General features: G+C 42.8%; 2 protein-coding genes across 7 annotated transcripts in view; one reads left to right on the forward strand and one right to left on the reverse strand.

The window, feature by feature from the left end:
• Nucleotides 1–247: 247 nt before the first annotated feature.
• Nucleotides 248–27523, forward strand: part of Tubal3 (tubulin alpha like 3) — a 34026-nt gene continuing 6750 nt past the window's right edge. For 3 of the 6 annotated variants that reach the window (XM_040755557.1, XM_040755555.1, XM_040755554.1), the window contains exons 1-4: nucleotides 248–322; nucleotides 4369–4612; nucleotides 6583–6731; nucleotides 8267–8947. In XM_040755557.1, coding sequence (XP_040611491.1) covers nucleotides 320–322; nucleotides 4369–4612; nucleotides 6583–6731; nucleotides 8267–8947 — 1077 coding nt within the window. In that variant the 5' untranslated portion in view covers nucleotides 248–319. Of the gene's footprint in view, nucleotides 323–2312; nucleotides 2416–4368; nucleotides 4613–6582; nucleotides 6732–8266; nucleotides 11692–27523 lie in introns of those variants that run through there. The other 3 variants (XM_040755553.1, XM_040755556.1, XM_040755558.1) reach the window with 3 other exon arrangements.
• On the reverse strand, nucleotides 15822–23859 carry Ucn3 (urocortin 3). The gene is made up of 2 exons (XM_005071742.3): nucleotides 23517–23859; nucleotides 15822–16722 (listed from the first exon to the last, which is right to left on the reverse strand). Exon 2 carries the CDS (start codon nucleotides 16714–16716, stop codon nucleotides 16228–16230), a length of 489 nt encoding a protein of 162 aa, XP_005071799.1. The 5' UTR covers nucleotides 16717–16722; nucleotides 23517–23859; the 3' UTR covers nucleotides 15822–16227.

Genomic DNA, 27523 nt, shown 5'->3' on the forward strand with positions numbered 1-27523 from the left:
ACACCTGTGCACACATACACACAGTAATTTATTATATTCAACATACATATAGTTTAGAAGCAATTGAGGGTAAGCTGTCACCAGTTTAGGAGACTAAACTGTAGTTGACACAAACTTCAACACTGCTAGCTCAGGCACAATATGGCTATGTTGCCATCAGAGAACTGAAAAATTAAAAATTGGGTGTGTTACTTTAAGTGAAGAATGTTTTCAACCCTCAAGTGGAGTCATTTCCGGGCCCAGTGATAAGGCTGAGCTAGGAATGACTGCTCCTCAGTCATTACCTCAGGCAGGGCTGTAGGGCCACCTTCTCATCAGCATGGTAAGTGAGTACAATATGCAACTAATGGTGTTGATTTGGGATGGTGGCAGATTTCGTAGATTGTGTTTAGGTACTTTTCCACCCTAACTCGTTACTAAATCACAAATGTGTGGCAGGATAAAGGGCACAGCATTTTCTTTACCCTCTCTTTAGCTCTCTGTGAGAAGGAATATAGTTAATTCTAGCAGTTCTGTTTTGGGGCTACCTTTTAAGAGCCACTTTTCATTTATTTCTTAGCCCATGTGGAAATCACAGTAGTTTTTTTGGTATTTTATAATTTGAACTCTTCAATGGAAGCAACCTTTCAAACTGCTTTTTCTTCTTTGTCTTGCCCCAGTGGACTTTTCTCCAGCATTAGGGTTGTTTAAGTTGTATTTACCCTTAAGTAAATATGGTTCTTAAGTTGTAAGAACCATGGCTTCAACATGAAAGATACTTGTAGTAGAACGTTCTGTGTCTTGATTGGATTAATACCAGCATTCTGGGTTTGAGATCATCTTGCAAATAAGTAAAGGGTATGTATGGAAGGTCTTTTGATTATTCTTAGAGTTACATATGAATCTACAGCTATCTTCATACTAAAAGCTTAACTGAAAATTATCCTTTCTCAGTAACTCAAATCAGTTTTGGAAGGACATTTCTTAGTGTTCTAGGACTTATTGATGTTGACATTGAGAGGATAGTTTGCAATCTCAGACTATTTATCACTGTGACTAATGTTCTAAGAGAGAGCTTTGAAAGATGGCAGAGGTTATGAGAGGAATAAGGTCAATCTAGTCCTCCATACCATTAGACGCAGCTATTTTGCAAAGTTGGATGCTTCTATAGCTAAGAACAGGGCTTGTCAGGCTAAGTTATGATGTGTTGAGAAAGAATGGTACTATTTACTGTGTTTCTCAGCTCATGAAGGGCAGCAATTTATTTCTGTTGGTGATTGTTTTTACTGTGAATTACTGTCAGAGAATATGCTTCTCCATAGAGTTCCTGCTATGACAACTGACAGCTGGAGAAGGGAGTTACTGGGAGCTGTCTGCATGTGAATTTTGTAGACTAAAAGCCTTTTTCGGGTACAATGAACAACCCTCTTTCGAAACTGATCTTAAAGAGGGCAAAGGTCTGGTTTGGTTAATGTATTTATAGCTCTTAAAGTCCAAGAGGAGGGGAGAGGAATGAAATTGTTCTTTGCAGATAAGGATTTACGAAGCTTGTTCATAATGGAATGTACTGTTTTGATTGTCATATGCCAATAGATGTAGGGCTATTAGTTTGTTTTAAGTGATGTTGAGGTTAAGATCACAGCTGTAGTCACCAGAAATTGAGAGCCACACAAAGAAACAAGATGAAGTTCAAAGTGTTGAGCCTGAAATTTGCATGAAGCGAAGAAGTCTACGGTATTGTCAATGTCAGTCAAGACAAACAACAAGTTTTTGACGCTGCTGAGCATGGCAGAGTCCAGATCAGATTGCAGGTCAGAGCTGGGGTGTGGCAGGTCAGAGCTCTTGACCTTATCCTCTGGCTTCCCACTCACACAGGCTTGGCCAGCAATTGAGAGTTCTGAGGTCCATAGTTCAGTTCAGACTTTGAGACAGTCTTTTGTGGTTGTGCCTCAGCTTACAAGGCCAAGTAGCTTGAAGGACTTGAGGAAGCAGAAGGCAGGGCAGGGCAGGACAGATTTGGTCCAGGACCACTGGCAATCAAAATGCAGCAGCTCACCATCAGATATTGCTGTAGATTTCTAGGATTTAACTTTTTCTTTCTCTCCGTTAAAAAGTACTTAACATGGTGTACTGGTGGTTTTGTGTGTCAATTTGACACAAGCTAGGAGCCTCAATAAGGAGCCTGAGGAAATGCCTTCTTAAGATCTAGCTGTAAGGCATTTTCTCATTTAGTAATCAATGGGGGAGGGCCCAGCCCATGATGGGTGGTGCCATCCCTGGGATGGTGGTCCTGAGTTCTGTAAGATGGGAGGTTGAGCAAGCCACGAGAAGCAAGCAACTCTCCTCCATGGCCTCTGGATCAATTCCTGCCTCCAGGTTCTACCCTGTTTGATTCCAGTCCTGACGTCCTTCAGTGATGAACAGCAATGTGGAAGTGTAAGGCAAATAAACCCTTTCCTCTGCAACTTGCTTTTTGGTCATGGTGTTTTGTCACAGTAATAGAAACCCTAACTAAGGCACATGGTCTGTCTCAACTACTTAAAAAGTTGCTTTACTTTAAGAAAAATAATGAATGCAGATGAGGGCAGATGAAAAGAGTAACCTTTCTATAAGAAAAAACCCTATTATTCAGAAATAGCTAGAGTTTATGTAATCATTAATTTCTTTTCTTTTTTTTCAGTGTGTGTGTTTGTGTGTGTGTGTGTGTGTGTGTGTGTGTGTGTGTGTGTGTGTGTGTGTGTGTGCCCGCTCACGGTGGTTTTGAATGTGTGTGTTGACATGTGTATGGTGGGTTATGTACTTATGGAGATCCAAGGTTGATGTTAGGACACATCCTCAATTATTATTCTGTTTTATTCACTGAGTCAGGTTCTCTCAATCAAACCCAGAGTTCAGAGATGTGGCTACTCTTGCTCAAAGGCTTGTTTTGTGGGTCTTCTATCTGAAGTTCTCAACTCCCACACATACAGAGACACAAAATAATAAAACAAAAAGTATTTTTAAAAAGCATTTAACAAAATATTCTTTATATAATTATGCATATGATGGGGTTTTCTTTAAATTATTACATTTGTTTTATTTATTGTGTGTGGAGGGTTCAGGGCATTGGTGTGGGGTCAGAAGGTAACTTTAAACACTTCTAATTATCTCTTTTGACCATGCAGATCCGGAGATCAAACTCTGTTCTTCAGGCTTGGTGACAAGCACCTTAACCCATTCTTTGACCTCCAGTTTTCATGAACAATGACTTGCTTGTTTTGAAAAATATGTGAAAATTTCTAATAGTTTTAACCTTAGAATATTCTTTCTTGTGGAGAGCACATATGAAAAACAAAATTTCAAGGCATGAAGAGATAATATCTTTAGTTTGCATGCAATGAGTTTTACTATTTGACAAAGCTGGTCAATTTAAAATTTATTCTTTACTAATTACTTTTTTTCTGGGTAACTTAGCCTGACGTAAACATCCATTTATGACACCTGCATTTTACCCTTAATTATAGTTATGTGTAAGATATATAAGACTATACATATAGAGTTTTAACTCAATTCTTTATCCAGAACACAGTAGTAGGCACTCTATAGCGTAGAAACACTTTAAGACATTTTTATCTTGTTTATTATTACTGTGTGTATGTGCACATGTGAGTGTATGATGTGACTATATGAGGATGTGCATGTCACCAGCCATGTGTGGAGTTCAATGTGTAGCTTTGTAGAGTCTGTTCTCTCAAATCTGTCTTCACCTGGGTTCCAGGATTCCAGCTCAGGTCATCTGGCTTTCAAGACAAATGGTTTTCTTCACCAAGCTGACTCACCAGCATGAAAGAATTTAAGCACCATTTTAGATCTTGGTTCAGTTTTCCATGAAATGTGGCTGCTCCTTGGAATCTGGTTTTCATGGAACACTTTTGTGGAGATGGTTATCTTCTTCCATTTGTATGTGCGTTTGAGGGATTATATTCCAAGTGCCAGGATTATGCAGCTGGCAATTGCTTTTACCTGCAGAGATACCTAACTGGCCCTTTTGTAGAATACTTTAGATCAATGGTTCTCAACCTGTGGGTTGTGACCCCTTTGGGGGGTGAATGACCCTTTCACAGAGGTTGCCTAAGACCATTAGAAAACCTTGCTTATGTTATGATTCATAACAGTAGCAAAATTACAGCTATGAAGTAACAACAAATAATTTTTTATGGTTGGGGTCACTATATCATGAGGAATTGTATTAAAGGGTTACAGCATTAGGAGGGTTGAGAACCACAGCTTTAGAATACAATGAACTTCCCTTGTGATTCCTAAACTAGTTTGGTCTTTGTCATTCGTAAACAGTAGTGCTTATGTTATCTAGGCTCCTACTCTATTGTAACTCACTGTGGCTTATTCCAGAGGGAGTGTCTCTCCATTCACATTGGTCAAGCTGGTGTCCAGATTGGGGATGCTTGCTGGGAACTATATTGCCTGGAACATGGAATCCAGCCAGATGGCTTCATTCTGGACAGTCAACACGATCATTTGGAAAATACTAAGATGGAACATAGGAGTGCATCTTTAGATACTTTCTTTCATGAGACAAGAGCCGGAAAGCATGTGCCCAGAGCACTTTTCATGGACCTAGAACCAACTGTTATAGGTAATCTAAATTTGACTTGCTAGTGCCTTAGCAAAGCCCCAACTCAGACAAACCAGGTAGGTGAGATTAAGAGAGTGTGCTCATCTATACAAACAGGATCATGTAGACCTTCCCCGACCTCAGTCTGTACCATAGTGAACATACCCAAATAGCCTTTCTTGTGAAATGAACTAAATAGAACTCCTAATTTCTCCATCCACATACTTCAGCAGAACATTAAATCCTTTTCCTGGGTCTGAGAGCAAAATTAGAAGCTATTGCAAAGAACCTGAAAACTTGTCATTGTCTTCCACAGAAACAAGGTACCACATAAATCTTAAAATTATGGGGGAAGCTAATGCTATTTAAAAATTTACATATATTTGATTGTCTCTCTCTCCTTCTTCCTCTCTTCCTTTCAGTTTCTCCTTCTAGCATCCCTCCCCCACCCACTTTCTCCCCATTCCTTCCTCTCTGTCTTTGTCTGTCTGTCTGTCTGTCTGTCTGTCTGTCTCTCTCTCTCTGTCTGTTTCCTCCTCCCACTTGCTTGCTTGCTTGTGCTCGCGCGCGCGCGCGCGCGCGCACACACACACACACACACACACACACACACGAAATCAACTTGAAACAGTAGTCTCTCAGTCTCTCTCCTTCCACCATGCACATCCAGGGATCCAGCTCAAGATGCCAGGCTTTGTAACAAGTTTTTACCCACTTTGCCATCTTGATGGCCCAAATGCTATTTTATAATTAACAGTGACAGACTTCTCAATATCCTGACCTACAACTTCTAAAATGCATCTAGAGAGATACTGGAGCTAGAAAGGAGGCACTGTCTTAAGAGAGCATCTAGAGAGCAGGGTAGGTCCAGATCTGATGTATATTAGCTACCCATTCCTATACAGCAAACTCCCTTCAAATGCAATGGTGTAAGGCAGAAGCAACCATTATTTTCTTCATGAATTTGTAATCTGGGTGGGCTTTAGAAGATACAAATTTTCACTGTTCCACATGATTCCAGATTCAAAGATTCAGGTGAGAGCCAGAGGACTCACGTGGATAGTGGTTCACTCACCTACATGTCAAGTTGGTGTTCTGAGCCCTGAGCCATGGGTGCTGCTGGGGCTTTGCGCCCTCTTCACATGGGCTATTTTGAGATGCTTTGACCTGGTCCTAGCATGGATGGTCAGGTGCCAAGACCAAGTATCCCATGGATACAAGGCAGAAGATGTTCATGCCATTTGTCATTCAGCCCTGTAAGTTACATACTGCCATTTCATCTGTTCTCAATGAGTCAAGATAGCTATGAAGACATGAGGGAAGGGATATGAACCCTACTACACCTTTTAATGTGTAATAGAAAATGTTTTGTGACCATTTTTGGAAAGCAGTCTGCTCTACTAGAAAAATGCAATCTGTCTATACCAGATTAGAGTTGATGTCCTTATTAGAATAGAGTTAGGATACAAAATAAGTTGATGGAACAAAGTGAACTGATGCCAATGAATGTTAATATAATGAAAATATTAAAAGTTTTATTTAAATGATTAGGATAAAAAAGGCTAATGCAGGAAATTCTTATATATAGGCTAAGTACTGCTCTGCAAGGTGTTATGAACAAATAAAAACTAATCAAATATTGGGGATGTAGTTAAGTTGTTACAGTGCTTTCCCAACATGCAGGAATCCTGTAATCAGTTCCTAAGTTCAACATTAAAGAATATATGGTGGTATACATCTCTGATTCCAACCCCAGGAAGTGGAGGCAGGAGGATGAAAAGTTCAAGGTCTTTTGGAATACACAGTTCCTTGCCTAACAACACCAGCAAGAAGACTTCTTTGTTTTACTAGACTAAGAAAAGCCATTTCTGCAGAATAAATTCCATTCCTTTGCCATAACCTGGGAAAAAGGATAGAGGGACCTATCAGAGTTAGAAAGGGGGCAGCAGTTAAAGTGAATGCAAGTACTGACCGCACCTCCCTCTCTGCAGATGGGATCCGTGTGGGGAAGTACCATTCCCTCTTCCACCCAGAACAGCTTGTGAATGGAAAGGAGGATGCTGCAAACAACTATGCACGAGGTCGCTATTCTGTGGGCTCAGAGGCCATCGAGCTTGTGCTGGAAAGGATCCGAAAGCTGGCAAGTAGTTCCTCTCCAGTTATGCGTGGGTCATGTTGGATACCGGTGATCTTGTGGTGGCATTTGCCAGCCTGACTTGCTGCCACCTTCCGTCCCCAACCCTCTCATCCTGGGCCTCCTGGTGTTGGCTTTGGTTACACTGTTACATGGGAAGCCTTTACAATTGCCAGGTGACTCCCCTTTACCCTTGTTTCTACTATTGCAGGGTGTGTGATTGTGTGTGTGTGTGTGTGTGTGTGTGTGTGTGTGTTAGTAGAGACTTTCAAAGCTCTCTAAATTGTATTATTGTCCAATAGTCCCTACTTCTTATGAAGATGACAAGGGCAAAACTTTTGTGAAGGATACTTACTCTTCTTTCTAATAGTTCTGTGAGGGTTTGAACCTGCAGATCATTTGTTATGTAAGTGGCTTGGTGTAATCACCAGTAACACAGTGCCTTTCATATCATCCTGAATGTAGTGTGTAGCTTAAGAGGTCCTTTGTCTACAGTGGAGGAGATTTTATTTTACTTTTTCTCATTTTCTCTTCTTTATTATTGATGAAACCTTCAGATAATATGTAGGTAAATTCATGGAAAACAATGAAAGATAGCCAACGGCTTCTATAGGCTGAGCCTTCCTTATCTGAATAATTGGGACTAAAACTACTAGGATGGGTATTTTCTCCAGGTTTTGGAATATTTGCATATATATATGTATACATATATATATGCACACACAATTTCATTCATTTATAAATATATATGTATGAATTTTAGAGGATCCAACAAGTCTAATGTAAAATTCATTGAAATTTCAAATAACCTTTATAGTCATAGGCTTTGGGCAACTTCATGCAGTACTTTTAGTGTGTCTGTGTGTTGACTGCTACCCATTGCTATGATATGGAATTTCTGTTAGTGGCATCATATAAGTACTCAAAAAACAAAACAAAACAAAAACAAAGAGGATTTGGAGTATTTTGAAGTTTGGAATTAGAACCGTTCAAGCAGTAGTGAAGCTCTAGAGCCTTCCCCAACTCCAGAAGGATCATTCAGGTACATTTCAAAGTAGCTATGCTTGTTGTGTAGATGACAATGGCAAAAGAGGCCATTCCGAATCACTTTAAAGTGTGTATTCCTGTGTGTACTTGTGTACATAGGTGCGTGTGGGGACCAGGGGATCCCTTGCCGGTTGTTCCTCAGATTCCATTCCCTTTGTTGTTTGAGGCAGGGTCTCATATGACCTTGTCCTGACCAACTTGGATTAGATTTAGTCATCAAGCCCTGGTGATCTGTCTGCCTCCACCTCTTCAGTGCTGGGGTCATAACTATATGACACCATGACCACCTTTCCTTTTTTTTTTTTTTCAATGTAACATCTGAGGATCAAACTCAGAACTGCATGCTTATAAGGCAAGCGCTTTATCGATGGAGCCCTTTCCCAGCCTCCTTTTGAATCTTTTGTTCTTGGGAACTTATATTCTACTATTACTGTTTAGTTCACTAGCTCTGAATATGTCTGGTGGAATTTTCACGTTGTATGCTCTTTCTACAGGCAGAACAATGCAGTGGACTTCAGGGATTTTTGATTTACCGAAGCTTTGGAGGAGGCACAGGGTCAGGCTTTACATCTCTTTTGATGGAGCAACTATCAGTAGAGTATTGCAGGAAGACAAAATTGGAGTTCTCTGTCTACCCATCTCCTAGAATCTCCACTGCTGTAGTAGAACCTTACAATGCCATCCTCACCACTCACTCTACCATAGAACACTCAGACTGTACCTTCATGGTGGACAATGAGGCTGTCTATGACATCTGTCATCATAAACTTGGTGTTAAACGGCCTTCATATGCTACCATAAACAGATTGTTAGCTCAGTTGTTATCTTCCATTACTGCTTCACTCCGCTTTGAAGGGCCTTTGAATGTGGACTTAATTGAATTCCAGACCAACCTAGTACCTTATCCCAGAATACATTTCCCCATCACAACCCTTGCCCCCATCATCTCTGCTGAGAAGGCCTACCAAGAGCACCTCTCTGTGACTGACATCACTGCGGCTTGCTTTGAGTACTCCAACCAGTTGGTCAAGTGTGATCCTCGGCTTGGGAAGTACATGGCTTGCTGCCTCCTATACAGAGGAGATGTAGTCCCTAAGGATGTGAATACAGCAATTGCAGCCATGAAGTCAAGGACCTCTGTTCAGTTTGTTGACTGGTGTCCAACTGGTTTTAAGGTAGGCATCAATCATCAGCCACCTACAGTGATGCCAGGAGGGGATCTAGCCAGGGTTCAACGGACTGTGTGTATGTTGAGCAATAGCACAGCAATTGTGGAAGCCTGGGCTCGCCTAGACCACAAATTTGACCTCATGTATGCCAAGAAGGCATTTCTGCACTGGTATATCACAGAAGGCATGGAACAAGGGGAGTTTATAGAGGCCAGGGAAGATCTGGCTGCTCTGGAAAAAGATTATGAGGAAGTGGGGCTGAGTTTTTGATGTAAAGATGACCATGTAAACGAATGCTGAGTTAAAAAGGCATGTTGTGTTTACAAGCTACTATATGCCTAATGAATAAAAGGAAATCAAAAGTCAAATCAGCAAGATCCCAAATTCTGCATGAATTAAATACATCAATATGAACAATAGTCATATTTTCTTGTGTAGAGTAGAATTCAGCTCTGCTAATTGAGAACCTTCTGAGGATTACAGTCATTTGAACTACTAGGTCTCTCCTAGGAAGAGCTATTTTGCTATCAGTTTTTATGTCACAGTAAAAAGACTTTATTCTTCGTCCTTCCAAAAGAAACCACATAATACCAAGCAATTATGGAACCATAATGTTTCTGCTTTTCTTTTCCTGTATCTAAGGTGGAAAACACAGATTACGAATGCTATTTCTCTATTATCTATGTATTATACATTAATTAAATCACAAATGCTTTCAGAATATTTCTTTTCCTTTTTCCAAGTGTGGGCTTTAATTCATTAGTTTGCTTTTCAAACAAACAAGCAAGCAAACAAATAAACAAGAATACTGTTGGTATTTTTAGAATTTGGGTATGAGTATCCTGCAGGTAAGAAACTATGTATTCCCCTCTTCAGTTGACTTGTACAGGATGGGGGTTGTATTTGTTTTGCATGTGTATATGTGTAAGTGGTATGTGCATGCATGTGTGCATGTTCGTATGTCTGCAAGGAGTACAGGTATGTGGGCATGTTCATGTGGCAGCCAGAAAGCTGATGTCATGTCTTTCTCAATTTCTCTTCACTTTATTTGCTAAGTCCAGGTCTCTCCATGAACTGGGAGTTCACTGATTTAGCTAGTCTTTGCTCTCAGGCACTGGGATTGCAGGTGGGCAACTGTGCTCAGTTGGCATTTCTGTGGATACTGGAGATCTGGAGATCTGAACTCTATTCCTCACACTTGTTCAGCGAAGTCGTTCATCCACTGAACCATCTCTCCAACCCCAGAAGGCTTTATTAGTTCCTTTTACTATTGCTATGAGGGCATATTTGACAAAAGCAACGTAAAGGAAGGCTTTGTTTTGGCTGGTGCTTTAAGCAGACGGAGTCTATCACAGTAGAGAAAGCAATGGCAATTCCAGTGCCTAGAGGGTGGCATTCGGCAGCCCTGCTCCCTATCTATCTGCTCTTATATTCTTCCTGCTCGCTCATCTGAGGTGCTCCCCGAGTCTTAAAGGGGATGGCATGGATGTCTTGTTTAGCACTGAGTGCTCCATCAGACTCCTCTTCCACAGTCTTTCCCCAGTGGAGTCCTTTCTGGCTCTCTCTCATTATTTATCTCACAGACACATGACCTGAAATGTGACTGTCCACACTCTTATCTCTAAGTTTTGTTTCTCTGTTAGTCTTACATGAACTTTACTTTTGAGATACATTCTCCAAGATGCTTTGTGTACACTTAAGTGTTTTCTTCCTAAAAATGTACCATTTTCCTGAAATACTTTTTCCTTTAGTGATTCCTATGTCTCTTTGTGTCATTATCTTGCCACTGATACAGATTCTAAACAACACTCTTATTTATTACTGCTTTCCCTGATTTCTTATATTCTGTATAGAACCAGCTACTATTGATTCTGCTTCAGTAATTTTTTCAGTCTACCTCTTCCTGTTTGAGCCATTAAACACCCTCCTCTTAGCAGCTTTCCTGTCTTCCTAAGGCCCTCCCGTTGCCCCATGACTGAGAATTCTGAAGTACAGCTTGCCTGATCTTGCTCCCTTGCCTCAGGATTTAATAACCCACCATTTATTAGACATACGGCACAAAATTCTGCACATGGCAGGTAGTGTCTTTCCCAACTCATACCAACTACATTTCCACTCCTATCTGTCCCAGTGGTCTCATACGTTCCAACCAAGGTAGTCTCTACCCATTTTCTAGTATATACTTGTCCTGTGGCCAGTGATGTGACTAGTATTTCAGAATACAATTCAAAGATCACTTGTTGCCTGAAACCTTGGAATTCTACTGTCCTGTGTCCTCTTTGAATAAACACAGCAATCTAGAGCCTCCATTCACTCTGACCCAGGATTTAGGGATAGCAGAGTTGTGCTATGGAATTTCTCTCCATTCTAAAGTATGATATTAAGTAACAGTTGATGATTCTTCCTTTTGCATATACTACAGAGTGCTTTACAGTTCAGTTACTTTTTTTCCTTTAATGTACCTGTTAGCTTTTTTCTTTAGCCACTGGAGGGCACTAGTGAAGTACATTCTCTCTCTCTCTCTCTCTCTCTCTCTCTCTCTCTCTCTCTCTCTCTCTCTCTCTCTCTCTCTGTCTCTGTCTCTCACTCTCCCCCTCCCTCTCTCTCTCTTTCCCTCCGTACCTCTCCCTCCCTCTCTCCTCCCCATGGAATAACATTTGTAGGTTTTATTTTGTTTTAAAATTTAACAACATAGCAATATTCAAATGAACACTGTTTCTTAAAATTTTAAATAAACCTTGTGAATCCCACTATTTGTAAGTCTGGGCTGCCTTTTCTCATGTGTATGTATGTGGTGTGTTTGCCTATATGCGTATGTGCACTCATACTTGGGAAAGCATGTGTGTGTGCAAGTGATGTTCCCATGTGTGCACACGTGTGTGGAGGACAGATGCCGTATGTGTTTTCCTCAACCACTCTCTCCAGTATTTACTGAGGTAAGGTCTCTTGGATGGGATCGCATGCTTGCGTGTGCACATGCACACAGTAAATAAAATGTAAATAAGAAGTGTGTTATCAATGAGGAATGTTCTCTCAGCCTGGACTCTTGTGGGACCTGGATGAAAAGACAGACTCTGGAGATCCACCATGGAGGGCCTCACCCTTCCTGGGGATTGGAGTGGAGATTGGGTGGGGGATTGGGGGGCCTGGTGGGGAGGTGGGGGAGGAGGGGAGGGAAAGGGAGCTGGGATTGACATGTGAAACAAGATTGTTTCTAACTTAAATAAATAAAAAGATTCATGAAAAAGTTAAAAAAAGAAGTGTGTTATACAGCATAATGAATGAATTGCATCCAATTGAGGGCCCCTCTTAACACTTTCTCACATGTCCATGTCACAGTTGCACGTTTTTGAACCAGACATGGGGACCAAAAGCTGCTCATAGAGGGGATGCCTGAAATGTTTATGCATTTCTGCATTAATTCGTAATTTCCTTTTGCTTGATGGAAGAAAACCTAAGCCACCCCCTTGAAACCATTAATTCTATGAGGATGCATGGCCATTATTAGAGAGTGACACCATTTCTGAGGGGCCACAGACACTGGGTAATTTGTGGGGCTTCCTTACCAGTTAATTCAATTGTTCATGCACATTTGTCTTGGAAGATAATTCAAAAACTGTGTCTTAGAAAAATGGCAAGCTATTATCTGTCAAGAGCTCATAGAAGTTCCAAGAACAGTGTTTAATTCTTGGGCACTCAAAGCTCCCGTGGTCACCGACTGATCACTAGGACCGCTAGAGTAACTGAAAGTTGTTTAGCCATAGCAGCTTACCGCTGAGTTAAATTGCTATGTTCCTGTAGCTGGTGAGGCTATTCCTCATGGGTGCTTCTCTTTTCCTTGGAATGGGGAAAGGGCAGGAGGACCAGAAACTTCCTCCTGTTGAGGCAATGGTTGATGCCTGTCCTCCAAAGTTACCCAGCACAAAAGTGAAGTTTGGCTTGATAAAAGTGATGGTGGTCTATAAATACGGCCAGCTCTTACCCTCCCCAACCCCCATGCATTGAAGGCATTAGGTCTAGTGTGCTTAGAGGCATTATTTAATCTCAAGTTAGAGTTTGAGTGTGCAGACAGACAGAACTCTGGAATAGGAGCTCTCCAAAAGGGAATCTTGTGATGACTTTCAGATTTGGACAACCCTCCTAGTTCATGAATTATCTGCACATTTTCATCATCTGTAAACCCACATGTTGGGGACATACTGCTAACCCCCGGTACCTATGTGGGACTCTTTTTGATCCCTCCGCATTTTCAACTCATTTGAGTCTCATGATGGCTCTGTGAGGTGGGGGGGATGGCGGGTATTTCTAATGCTTGCAATACTGACTCAGAGAAAGTTCACAGACAAACGGATGTGACTCTGCCACTTCACAGATGGCTTGTGACATAACATCAATATTCTAATTGTATTTTCTACTTGCATGCCTCTATGGCCAACATTCCCCCTCTCACAGGACACTGGTCATACTGAATTAAGGCTCATGCTACTCTGGTATGACCTCATCTTAAGTAATTATATCTGTACTGATTGAGGAGCTAGGGATTACACATGTCAATAGGGAAAATAAAAATAAAAATCAACTCAACGATTAGAGTGAGAGAATGTGAAAGCCTAAGATTTTGATAAAATTCATTTAAATGCTGAAACCTCAAAGAAACCACTGTGCCATGCCTAAATTGTTCAGCCACATTTCTTTCTTTCTTTCTTTCTTTCTTTCTTTCTTTTTTTTTTTTGGTTTTACGAGACAGGGTTTCTCTGTGTTGTTTTGGAGGCTGTCAGTCCAGCCTGGCTTTGAACTCACAGAGATCCACCTGCCTCTGCCTCCCGAGTGCTGGGATTAAAGGCGTGCGCCACCACCGCCCGGCTCAGCCACATTTCTAAGCTGATTTATTTATCTATCTATTTATTTTATTATTCGTGTCTTTCACATCATGCTTCTTCATCCTACTCATCTCCTGCCCCATCCCAAAATAAAACAAAATAAAATTTAAGAGAAAAGGGGTGAGGGGGAGAAGAAAGGAAAAAAGGACGAAGGGGAAATACCATCATGGAAGCTGCGGTATGACACAGTGAGTCATGCAGTAAATCCCCTTATCCATGTAAGTTTACATGCAGGCATTTATCAAAGAATCACTGGTTTGGTCTCTACTGCACCATCGATGCTGGGTCCTCACTGGGACTCTTCCTGGACATCCTGTTGCTGCCGTGTGTCACGGATATCCTGTAGCCCTGGGTCTACAGGACTGACTTGTCTCCGTCTTTGTCTTTCTCTCTCTGCATGCATTGTGCATTTAATCAAAGCCCTTGCACATAACTAGATAAAAATCTGCCATTGGACTATAACTCCAGCTTCATTTTTATTTTGACTTTACCTCTGGTAGTGGTGTTGATGTTCATTGTGTGTGTGTGTGTGTGTGTTGTGCTATGGTTTGTCACTCAGAAGCTGGTTTTATATATTAATAATTTGTTCCTGTGTTGAAGTCAATAGGATAGTGGTTCCTTTTCTGAGAATCTGCCATTGAGTTTTGCTGTAAATGACCACAGAGTTTTAAGTGTGGTCCAGTTTTGGGAAAATTCTGTTCACATTAAATATTCCCATTTTGAATTCTTCATATAAATCTATGGATATGTATGTAATTTTACACAACTGCTCTCACTCTCAAGTTCACCATTTGTAGCATTGTGACAACATTGGCTTCTTTCCAAATTTGCTTCTGTTTCTTCATTTAGTCTCTTGACTTTCAGACGGCAGAAGCTCCCCTTCCGTCACAGAAACATTGGGATCTGACACAGTGCCCTGCACAGTTCTGGGCAGGTATGTGGGTACAGTGAGAGTTCAGTGAAGGGGTCAGGGAGATGGCTCAGCAGGTAAAGGACTTGCCATGTGTGGTGGTTGGAATTAGAATGGCTCATATGCTCATGTGTTTGAATACTTGGTACCCAGCTAGTACAACAGTTGGAAAGGTTTAGGAGGACCGGTCTTATTGGGAAAAGTGTATCACTGAGGATAAGCTTTCAGGTTTCAAAACACATTTTGCCATTCTCTTTCTCTCTGCCTCTTGGCCCTGTCTCAAATTGTGTGCTCTTAGCTACTGCTCCAGTGCCATGCCTGCCTGCTGGCATGCTCCCCACTATGGCCTCTCACCCTCGGAAACTGTAAGCACCAAATAAAGGCTTTCTTTTATATGTTTCCATGGGCATACTGTCCTATCACAGCAATAGAAAGTAACTTAGACACCATGCAAGCTTAAGGACAAGAGTTTAGATCCCCAGTGTCAATATAAAAATGCTGGGTGGGCATGGTAGCCTTCCTATAATCTCAGATTCTGGCAGGTGGAGACAGGATCCCCAGAGCAAGCTGGATAACTACACTATCTGAGTCAGTGAGCTCTGGCTTCACATAAGAGATTCTGCCTCAGTATATAAGGTGCGGAGCTGTTCAGGAAGACAACTGCATCAATCTTTAGCTTCACCATGCACACACACATGTAGGTACATCCACCAACACACAGGTGCCCCTCAATGTTTACATGCTTATACATATGCATACGGCACACATACACATAAAACCCAACAGAGAAATCAGTGGTCCCATGCTCTAGTGGACTGTGGAGGAAATCCACATGCTATGTCCTTCTGCTCATCCATAGCCTGATGCCTACTCTGAAACAAATCCCAAATTATGCTGCTTCTGTGGGACCAGTTTACAGAGATGTCTTGAGATGGAACTACAAAAGGTGACCGATTCTCAAGCTTTCCCTTACTCTTTAGCAGACCCTGTTCCTGGGAAGTATGGCCAGTTGACCCCTCAGCAACATCCCCCATTAGCAGTTCCTGTTCTAAGATCAGTTTGAAAGAAGAAAAGTAGAGACACACAGAAGTTCAAGAAGCTGTTGACTTTAATCCAGATGGGGACACAGGGGCCATATTTGGTAGGTGAGCTGTGCCTCTCCTTGTACCTGCCTAGGCATGGGTGGAATGGGGTGGGGGCCCTCGACTGTCTTTTCTTAGACACGTGGACAGCAGGAAGGAGCTTGAAGAGGAGGGCCACAGGGTGCAAGAAAACACATGATACAGGGAGAGATGCTAACCTCCATCATCTGCACAGGCCGGGCAATGCTGAACTTAAGTGTATATGTACAGGGGACAAGGGAAATCAGGTTGGAAGCAAGAGGGGATCGGAGGGGCGCAGCAGTCCTTTGAGATTCAAGGGCACGCCCTCAGTTTCCCTCACCGTCTACCCTGGAGCTCTTGCCTCATGTGCTGCCCTCCCACCTGGCCTATGCTTTACTTCTTCCCGATCTGTGCCATCAGCTGAGCATTGGCAGCTGCCTTGGCTCGCAAATTCTTGGCCTTGTCGATGTTGAAGAGGATGTTCATGATGTTAGTGGGAACATCAAGGGACAGAGTGAACTTGGTGCCCCGGTCGCTTTTGGCCTTGTCCTGGTACAGCTTCTCCTTGTGCTGTGCTTGAGACTGGTATCTGTACCGGATGCTTCCTGCTCCACTCCCACGTGCGGCACCTGCAAAAGTTCTTTTGTTCTTGCCATGCTTCTGTTCCCCCTCTCCTCCCGAAGGGTCTTGTGGGGGCAGGTGGTCGAAGCTCTTCTTGCTCAGCGAAGGCACATCCTCCAGCTTGTTCTTCTTGACCTCAGTCAGGGCTGTGTTGAGGCAGCTGAAGACTGGCCCAGCATTGTAGAACTTGTGGGAGAGGCTTGTCCCGGGGGCCCCCAGAAGCAGCAGTAGGAGCAGCAGGAAGTAAGTGGGCATCAGCATTGCTCCCTGTGGTAGAAAAGAAGAATGTGGAGATAGGTGTGAGAGGGACTTAGGTCTTGGAAGGACACAGAGTAAGGGCCAATAGATCATTTCTAATATTCTTCTGAGATGCTTCTCGAAGTTTACCCCCAGACCAGCAGTGTGAGCATCACCTGGAAATTTGTTACAACTGCAAACGATTCTCAGGTTCTTCTTCCCTAGAACGAGGGAATCAAAATAAAGAGCCGGACCCTCTGTGTTTGAGCAGGTGCTTCTGATTGGTCTGGGTGTGTACTTCATCCTGGACACTTGTGGATCTGAATGCTTGGTTTCCTGATTGAGGTGCTTTTTGTCGGGGTGGGAGAGAGTTATGGAAACTCAGAAGGAGGAAAAAGTAGGTCACTAGGGGACAGGGGTGTTCCTAGGAAGCATGTCATGGCTGGTTGTTTCCTGTCTGGCTGTGTGAATTCTCTCCATCCTGAGGGAAGCTTCTCTATTCTTCTCTGGCATGATGGGTTGAAACATCTGGGACTGGGAGCCCAAATAAACCTTTCTTCCCTTAAGTAATTCACATCAGGAGTTTTGTCAGAGCAATGCATCCTCTATAATCTGAGAATTTGCCAGTCTGGTGTTTCTATCTTGTTTGGTTCAGCTTTACCACTGGCCCAAAAAGCTGAATAATAGTACATAGCAAATGTACTAAGTAAGTGTGTGGCCACCTTCTTGGTCTTCAGAATTAGTTATCTGTGTTTGTTCTCTAGAACAATTGGAAAGTGGGCAGAAAGTTGCCTCCTGTGTACAAGAGCTGATCCCCTTTCCACCCTAGCCCCCTTTGTCTGGTCTGTGGATGTACATTATATCCCACCCAGAGATAAAGATATGGACTGAGTTAACTTCATTCTAGCCCTCCATCATTCACAAGAAAAACTGAAGTGGAAATTGTTGGGGTTTATCTAAATGCCTCACAGGGTAACCGTGGCTGCTGTTCTGCGGCCCTTGACATGCTGAGAGCCAGCACGTGTGTTCTCAACCTGTCATTAGAACACACTGTATCCTGAGTGCATACAGTGCACATGTAGTGCACGTTTCAACAGCTTGTATCTGGGTGTGCTCCTGAACTTTACTTTGGGCTAGCTATGAAACTTGGGCAATTATTTTCTAATGCCAGTATTTGAAAAGGCAAGAAATGTCCTGTAAGTGAATAGACAACACCAGGATCCTGCTGGGCATGCAGCAGTGAGGAAGGTTGGTTCATTAGATGCAGTTATGGTGTACAGTGACTTAGCTGCAGTTATGGTGTACAGTGTCTTAGATACAGTTATGATGTATGGTGTCCTAGGTAAAGTTATGGTGTATGGTGGCTTAGTTGAAGTTATGGTGTGCAGTGTCTTAGCTGCAGTTATGATATACAGTGACTTAGCTGCAGTTATGATATACAGTGACTTAGCTGCAGCTATGATATACAGTGACTTAGCTGCAGTTATGATATACAGTGACTTAGCTGCAGTTATGATATACAGTGACTTAGCTGCAGTTATGGTATACAGTGACTTAGCTGCAGTTATGATATACAGTGACTTAGCTGCAGTTATGATATACAGTGACTTAGCTGCAGTTATGGTATACAGTGACTTAGCTGCAGTTATGGTATACAGTGACTTAGCTGCAGTTATGATATACAGTGACTTAGCTGCAGTTATGGTATACAGTGACTTAGCTGCAGTTATGGTATACAGTGACTTAGCTGCAGTTATGATATACTGTGACTTAGCTGCAGTTATGGTATACAGTGACTTAGCTGCAGTTATGGTATACAGTGACTTAGCTGCAGTTATGGTATACAGTGACTTAGCTGCAGTTATGGTATACAGTGTCTTAGCTGCAGTTTTGGTGTACAGTGGCAGGGCCCATGTACTCAGAGGCCTGATCTCTAAATCACCTTAATTCCAACATGACCTTGACCATGCCCTTTACAATTTGGTGAGTAGGAATGGACCCAAGGCCACTCCAAACTTCCCTAGGCTATAAAAATGAATCTTACTCTTAAACTCAGGATGGTCTGGAACTCAGTATGTAGCTCAGACTAGCCCCACATTTCTGCTTCAGACTCCCAAGTACTGGGATAATATATATATAAAAGCCACCACCCCCAGCTCATAGTGCATTTACCCCTGAGTTCAGTTCTCTGAAGAAACCTGTAAGCTCCACACATATTCATCACACACACACACACACACACACACACACACACACACACACACATATGCGGGTGCATCTATATAATACATACAGGTACATTCATCCACATGCATAGGTACATGTACACACATGCACACATACACATATGCATATACATATCCCTTGCACTCACTGCTGTTTCCATGTAAAAGTTTCTCCTTTCCTAGGTGTACATTGTAGCTGCCACCTTTCTTTACTTTTAAAATAACTTATTATTTGCTCCCCCCTTTTTTAGCATCACAAGCATTTAAACATTTTTTTAGGATTTCATGACAAAATACACGAACCTTGCTTTAAATAATCCAAATACGTACACAGATCAGATATAAGCATGCCACAGGCTATGGTGACTAGGACACATTTGGAATTAGACAGAAATTTGCCTAGATTCCATCTGGTCCTTTACCTGAAGGCCTTGGGCAGATTCCTTAGTCTCTGTGAAATTCAGTTTCCTCATTGGACAAATGGATGGCAATAACTATCTCACAAAAGTTAAGGGGATGGATTGAAATGCCAGTGTATGAAATGTGTGCTCTAACCACATGCTGACTCGGCTGTTCACTAGGCTGCTTCATCCTGCTCACACATAAGTAATCTCTACATCTTAGAAGGCAGAGGCATAGTCTGCAGTCATGCATTTTACACACATGAGCATGCCAGGTATTCCGAATCAATAATATGGTCCTCCAGAGAATTATGGTTGTCACAGTCCCTCTCTGGCTTACAGTTTTTGTCTGCATGTTTCTCTTTTCAGCACAGTCAACTCAGGCTTGGTTTGCCTTGCATTTAGTTCAAGTCAGTACAATGCTCAGAGTCAGAGTGCTTCAAAAGCCCACGAAAAGATCATTTGATCACACAGCACGATCCTGGTGCTGAGACTGAGGACTTGCACCTGCAGGTGATGCTCATGCTGCGGGCCCTCTCTTTTCTATTGAGTTCAGCTCTTCTCTGTGATCATTGGGATTTCTAGAGCTGGGTGTGGTGGTGGCACCAGCTTGAATAGCACACAAGTGGCCGAAGCTGGAAGCTTGTGAGTTTGAGGCTAGCCTGGGCTACCACCAAGAACTTGATTCAAACAGAAGCAACAAGCTTGTTGGAGTTCCTGGAGGAATATTTTACAGAGCTGTGTCATTGATCCCTGGGAACAAAGACACACTGTGCTCAATAGTCAGATTTTAGGCTTTACTATGCATTGAGGACCCAGCTAGCTCTGCATAGAATTAGTGAATGCCTGCTGTCTTGAAGACATTTTCAGACTTGCGAGTAATTTTAAGTGACTTCTTAATCCTGAAAGAATTAAAAAAACAAAGCAAGACAGACAACAGTCCAGAAAGTGTTAATGCTGGTGGGAAAGCTGTAGAGAAACTCTGTTCTTTTGCTCTATTCATTGGTTCCTTGTAGAGATGAACTAAGTGCCCAAGAGCCCCACTTTCACCCGTGAAGTCCGAGGACTGAGTCTGAGGGTCTCTTTGTCATGATCTCTTTCTTCTTTCCCTCTTGAAAGCAAGAGGTCCTCCTCCAAAGAGGTTGCACCAGTTTAGAGCTAGCCAGAATCTGAGTGAGTGTATATTGAAGAGGGTTACCAAGGCACACACAGCCTTTACTTAGTATGAGTCCCTTCCTGCATTCTGAGGCTCCACCTGCTCTCCCTAAAACTTCTCAGCATAGAGGCAGGGGCCAGTTTGGAGTTTTACACAAGAATCACAAGTATTGCTGAAAATTCAATATATTTTGTGTTCAAGTTCATCTTGGCACTGACTCTTCCAATACTGGCTGCTCCTTCAGTGTGAAGTAACTCCTGAATTTACAAGCCAGCACCTTTGAATTGGGTCACTTCAAACTCTGCGTTTCTTTGACATTTCTAGTTCTTCTGTGGTGTGTCAACTTTTTGTAATATAGAGATCCCCCCCCCCACTGTGGTTCTTCGGGGGTTCTTGAGATCCTTGGTAGTTGCTGATAGGGTCAGCAGAGGTTTATATTGAATCATATCCTCAATAAATATTTGTTATATAAACTGACGTGCAGATTAGCATTCAGGCACTTAATGAAGTTAATTTTCCCTGAGGTAGAACATGTTTTCAGTTCTCTTTTGGATGTATTCTCTCTGTGCGGATATATGCTATTATGTATTACAGGGGTGTGTTGTTATTATTTTGAAACCACACATGTGTGTTTACGTGAAAAAAGTTCTGCCAACATCACTGTCTACAGTTTTTCCAAGAAAAACTTTAAAAGTTTTTTCTTGCTATAGCTTGGCCTCCATGGAGCGCCTCAGAATTTGTATCCTGCTCACCTCAGTTACACGAGTAATTAACCCAGAGGCTGAATGTGTGTGTGTGTGTGTGTGTGTGTATGTATGTATGTATGTATGTATGTGCGTTTGTATATCACACATACACACAGGAGGGGGGGCAGTTTTCTAAAAATAAACTCTGTATTTCCATCAAAGAAGAAAGTCATGGAGAGAAGGCCAAGGATGTCTGAATGATACATAAGATAGTCTGTGAGCAATTATCTTGTATGGGATTTCATGTGGGTCTGTGTGTGTGTGTGTGTGTGTGTGTGAGAGAGAGAGAGAGACAGAGAGAGACAGAGACAGACAGAGACAGAGAGACAGAGAGAGACAGAGACAGAGAGACAGAGACAGAGAGAGAGAGAGAGAGAGAGAGAGAGAGAGAGAGAGAGAGAGAGAGAGAGAGAGAGAGAGAGAGAGAGACTGTGGGTGTTTTGGGTGACAAAGAAATGTCATCCTTGACACTGATGAGAAGTTTTTATAAAGACAAGTTTCCAGAACTATTGTACATTACAGAGAAGTCTGACTCTAGCCCTGTAATTTTACTATCAAAGTAGAGGTTAGGAGTTGGGAGACAGAGTCACATTTCTGCTCAGGGATTTTCTTGCAATGATTTATTCTTGTTTTTCTGAGGTTTATAGAATCAAAGGAAAAATACTCTTTGTCAGGTGTAGTGGTGTATGGCTGTAATCTCAGTACTGGGAGGTAGAGACAGGGTGATCAGAGTTCAGGGTCATACTTGGCTACATAGGAAGTAGCAGGCAACCCAAGACTACGTGTGACTCTGCTTTGAGAAGTGGAAATAAACAAGTAATCAAAGTCAAGCAAAACTACAAAAAAGATGCCCCTGCTCCCTAGGTAATGCATAGTCCTTGAACATATTTCTCCTGTTAACTTCTTCAGGACCAGTCACCTTCACTAAAGCAACATGAAGTTTCAAGATTCCCCTGTTCCTTCCTATGGAAACACCCAGCTCAGGTTAGTTAGATTGGGGGGGGGGAGTAAATCTGTACATTAAAAAAACTTCAGATGTCTAAAGTTCTTTGGGGTTATTTTACCATTTCTTCTCTATGGGCCTTTAAAGAGATACAATCACTTTAGACAACTTTAGGCAATGAAGGACCTGGCCAGACTCATGAAAAAGAACAGGACAGAGAAACTGTGGATTCCACAGCTTCCCAAATGTAGTGATAAAGACAGAGCTGGACCTCTGGGATCTAGAGTGTCTGCAAACACAGATAAGACACTCAACACGGAAAAGAGCCAGCTAAAAACTTTTTATAAATCCATGCTGCTGAACTTAGGGAACACTCAACATTTCAAATATTATAGGATGAAGCTTCTTGAAACATTTTACCTACGGAATAGTTTGTGTGGAACACTCTCCAACCTAGATCTAGATCTAAGCAACTCCCCTGTACACGGAAAGTGAGGCTTTATGGATAACAGACTCAAAGACTGAGGATACAATTGTCATGAGTCATGGGTGTGTCTTAGCTATTTCATTCCTAGAAGAGGCTCACCCCCCCTTTATATAGCTGTGTAGAAAAGGATAAAACAAATGGAATTCTAAGGAAGCATGACCATAAAGGTAGACATGGAACATCCCTCTATGTGCTTCCTCGCTCCCTTGCTCTGGCAGGTGATAGTCTTTGAGCTATTGCTCCTCAATTCCGAACCCCTCATATTCCCAGCATTGCAAGATGCAAAGGATTCTGGGCTGAGAGATTCTTCACATTTCATGTTGTATTGGGTTACTCTCTTAAGTTCTCAGGGTTGTTGTAGTAACTCATCCCCCAACCCCAGCCTGCCAGGGAAGGGAAGGAGATGTCACAGGGAAAAACTGCTCTGAGGCAGCATGAAATTTGGGAACCCCAGTTTCTGAGCATTGGTATTCCCACCTAGTTGTTATCTATCACCAAAGACTGCTTTTTGTGTTCATAGATGGACTGTTATCTAGAAACAAGAGGTGTGTGTGTGTGTGTGTGTGTGTGTGTGTGTGTGTGTGTGTGTAGTCTGAACAAACTGCATTGGATCTGCCACCTGTTCAAAGCAGGTCTGTGTACTAACAAAGGAACAGTCATTTTGTCCCCCGAAAAACTTGCCCTTGGTGTCTTTGGTACCAGTTTCTTCTGATTTAAAACAAGCCTGGTCATGGAGGTCAGCACTCCCTTCCCATGAGCTCCCACCGAGGGCCAGTATCAACTCTCTCTCAGCTGTCTAGCATTCAGCCCTTGTTGAGAGAAAACACATTTACACTTCATAAGTCAGTCCCTAAGAACAGCCTTACCTGTAAGTGGACTTTGCTCTGGAGTGGAAATGTTCAGGGTGAGGGGCGCAGCTCCAGGGCCAGCAGGGCTGCTCCAGGCAGTTCCTCTGCACTTCTGACTGCTCGGGGTCGCAGCTTCGTCTTCTCTGGTATTGTTCGAAAGTGGGCTGTGATATTTCCTCTCTATGGAAACCGCTCCACTCCCCTGTGCATATATATAAGTGACAGATCACAGGGTTGATCGTAATCCCAGATGTGGTATCTACTTTAGGGTGAGATTTCATTTAAAATACAACTGGAGCCAGCTGTCCACGTCACAGAGATGACAGGTACTCGGGAGACTGGAACTCCTCCTGCCTCTCCCTCCTCTAGTCACCTCCTTCTTCCCCTCCTGCCCTTGCAACTTGCTTCATTAATTAAAATACAGAAGAAGACAAACAATAGCAGAACCCAGACCACAGGTAAGCGGAGAAGCAGCGTCTTTGGACAGTTTCATTACTGATATTAATTCCGGCTGATTCCAGCTTCTCTTGCATCTCCCTCCTGCTAACCCTCCCATTGGAAATCGGGGGCCAGAAACTGCTTTGCAAGCACAGAAGGTGGTTTGGAGTTCATCTGTTGCCCTGTGCTTCAGTGAGATCTGACAGCAGTGTTAGCCGGCTGCTCACACAGCTCATTATCATTGTTTGTGTTGGTCAAATACTCCAGTGTCCAGAGTGTTTCAGTAAGAAATCACTTACATTTTCCTAGTTTATACGTTTATGTGCCCAGTGTCTACTGGACACCTCACTGTGTTCCAGGTATTTTTCAGATTCTGGAGCATTCATTGATAAGTAGGCTGTGGCTGGGAGAGAGAGAAAGAGAGAGAGAGAGAGAGAGAGAGAGAGAGAGAGAGAGAGAGAGAGAGAGAGAGAGAGAGAGAGAGCGAGAGAACTGGATTACCAGGCAGCAAAAGCCACAGTGTAGAAAGTAGAGGCCTGATCACATGAGAGTTCCCCGAACTCAGGGAGTGGAAAGCAGAAGTGTGTACACAGGAGGGCGTGGTCTGGTATGGACTGAGCTAGGGGAGGGGGTCAGCTGGAAGGAGCCAGCAGAAGGAAGCTAGGAGATGATGGTAGGCACTGAGAAGTGCTTTGGAGACATGTTTAAAGAGAAAACCTCACTTAATATGTCCTAGGAGATGTGAATGGGGCGGGGTTCAGACACGTGACCCTTAGTTCACAGATGAGGAAACTGAGGCTTGCCGCTACCACATAGACTCTGCACCACAGAGTCAGGATGAGAACTGGCCTCACGCTAGGCACAATGCTGTTTCCATTCCTCCTTAGACCTTCCATTGGAGTAGATTTTAAAGGAGCCATGTGACTGTTTGGCTCTCCATGGTCCGCCAGTGAAAACCAGAGGCCAAGACCCTGGTGGCTGTTCCTTAATTGAAACTCTTCTAGGCCAGTGGTTCTCAACCTTCCTAATGCTGTGGCTTTTTAAAACAGTTCCTCATGTTGTGGTGACCCCCAACCATAAAATTATTTTTGTTGCTACTTTGTAACTATAAGTTTACTATCTGTGTTTTCTGATGGTCTTAAGTGGCCCCTGTGAAAGGGATTTGAGAACCATTGCACTAGGGGAGGAGCTAGGTAGTCTTAGATAATCAAGACTCTTCCGTGTCCATCAATATTTAGAGGGAAAAGTAGAGAAGGAGTCCAAGGAACCCAGATAACATTCTAGCCTTCTTTGTAGAGACAGGAAACTGAGGGCTGGGGTGTAGCTCAGTGGCAGAGCAGGCCCTGCGTCCTATCCATTAGCACCACAAGGTCTAGAGAAGTATGAAATTGGATGCCCCCTTTTTCAGTCCTTTCCCCAGAGATGTCTGGGCTGGGATTCTCAGGAGGTTAGATGTAAAATGGAACTAGATTTATGTTTGATTCAAATCCACTAGTTCTATCACCAATTAGTTAGTATACATTAGTCTAGGAGAAGGGTTCTTTCCCATTTGAGATATTAGGCAGTCATAGAACTCATGTAGATGGAGAGTAGGTGGTTGAAACTTGGACTCGACTGACTTCTCTTTTGAGTGTCAGATGGCAGGGAGGAGGATTTGTGAAGATCAAAGACATGGGCACATGCAGAGCAGGGTTTCTCAACCTTGGTTATACTGACATTTGGGTCACACAATCCCTTGATGTGATGGTCTTTATGGGGTCCTGTAGAGTATTCAGCAGCACGTCTGGCCTGTTATCAGTGATGACAACACCATCCTTCCACACTCCATTTGTGTAACCAAAAGAGCACTGGGAGGCAAGACACTAAACCTTGGCTTCTTTTCTTATGAATCTGTCCTGCTCCCTCTGGACTTCCCAGGAACCCTCTTCCGTTGAGGCCAGAGTTCTGTGGAGACTCAGGCATCCTTGTGTCTGTGGCTGTCTCTGAAACCCAGGGCTCTGTTGCCGTAGAGAGCAAGCACAACTGTTTCCATTAGCTGATGGAAGTTGGTTTTCGATTCCATCACCGACAGAGCTCTGTATCTGACGGCACATAGACCTGTTGTCTTTGTTTGGGTTTCTATTGCTTTGAAGAGACACCATGGCCACGGTAAACTCTAATAAAGGAAAACATTTAATTACAGTTTCAGAGTTTCAGTCCATTATCACTGTGGTGGGGAGCATGGTGGCGTGCAGGAAGACATAGTACTGGAGCTGACCAACCTACATCTTGACTCAGAGGCAAGTCAGCTGACAGTCATACTGGAGAAAAAGGGGCCCCAAAACCAACCCCTACAGTGACTTACTTCCTCTAAGGCCACACCTCGTAATATTGTCACTCTCTTTGGGGGCCATTGTCTTTCAAGTCACCACATCTGGGTAGCATGGCAGACATAGTTTAGGTGTACACCTCTGTTAGGGTTGAAAAACTCACTAAGTAATCATTAGCTTTACAGCTTGAAGGACAGTCCTGAACAACACAGGGATGGTTAGGGAGTAAAACTCCCCAGATGTCACTTAGAAGTGAGGAAGTGATGGATTCCTTCCTCACCCTATGCTGAAGCCTGAGAGAGGCTTGCTGCTGTGCTTGCATGTCTGGCCTCTGTGAGCCATTAAGATCTTTTATGAATTCAGCAACAACATTTAGAATGCTGTTTAAGGGTGTAAATACTCTGCCGAGAATATGTGAAGGGCTGAGGTGAGAAGAAAAAGCTACCCACCCTCACATATGAGTAGAAATGGCTTATATTTATAAAGTTCATTTTCCAGAGTGTTCAAAGTGCTTACATTAACAATGTAACTATTAAAATCTGAACTTGTCAGTAGAGAAAAAGGAACAAGACATCAGGGAGCTGTAAGAAAGTTTCACTGATACACAAGATTTTACCTTGGAGCCAGGATGGTGAAGCTTCTATTTTTGCCTCTTCTGAGACAAAGACACAATATTTTAGCATAAAAATTATGCCAAGTTAAAGGCAATTAAGAAGAGGTCCAACAGACTCTGGAAATTCCCTCATGGAGGGTCCCACCCTCCTTGGGGAACCGAGTGGGGCTTGGATGAGGGTGGGGACCTGGTGGGGGTGGGGGAGGAAGGGAGGGAGAAGGAGCTGGGATTGGCATGTGAAGCAAGCTTGTTTTTAAATTAAATAAAAAAGAGAAGAGGTCCAAGGAAAGCTCTCTGCTCTCTCTGTTATTTGCCTATGTCTAATTTTTGTCCCAAAAAATGTTGAGGCTTCATTATGGGCACTTGCCCCTTACTGATTACCTCTCCTTATCAATTGACATTTTGCCATGATACAATGTTCTTTATCTTTGGTAACATCCCTACTTCCCTTTGTTCTTTCCCTTCTTAACTTACCCCCTCTCCTCTTGGGGCAGAATCTCACTATCATAGCTTAGTTTTCTGATGGGGAAGTCCTGTGTATATGTAAATAAAGCACTGTTGGCCAATAGGGAAGCAAGATAGGTGGGACTAGGAGTCTAGGAGGATTCTGGGAAATGTAGTGAAGAGAGCCATCGTCATGTGATTCCGGGGAAGAGGGGATGCAA

This window comes from Mesocricetus auratus, unplaced genomic scaffold (assembly GCF_017639785.1).
Source record: "Mesocricetus auratus isolate SY011 unplaced genomic scaffold, BCM_Maur_2.0 Super-Scaffold_100013, whole genome shotgun sequence".
Lineage (NCBI taxonomy): Eukaryota > Metazoa > Chordata > Mammalia > Rodentia > Cricetidae > Mesocricetus > Mesocricetus auratus.

Excerpts from the sequence above, each read along its gene's own strand:
- Ucn3 (XM_005071742.3), bottom strand. The coding sequence starts at position 16,716 with ATGCTGATGCCCACTTACTTCCTGCTGCTCCTACTGCTGCTTCTGGGG.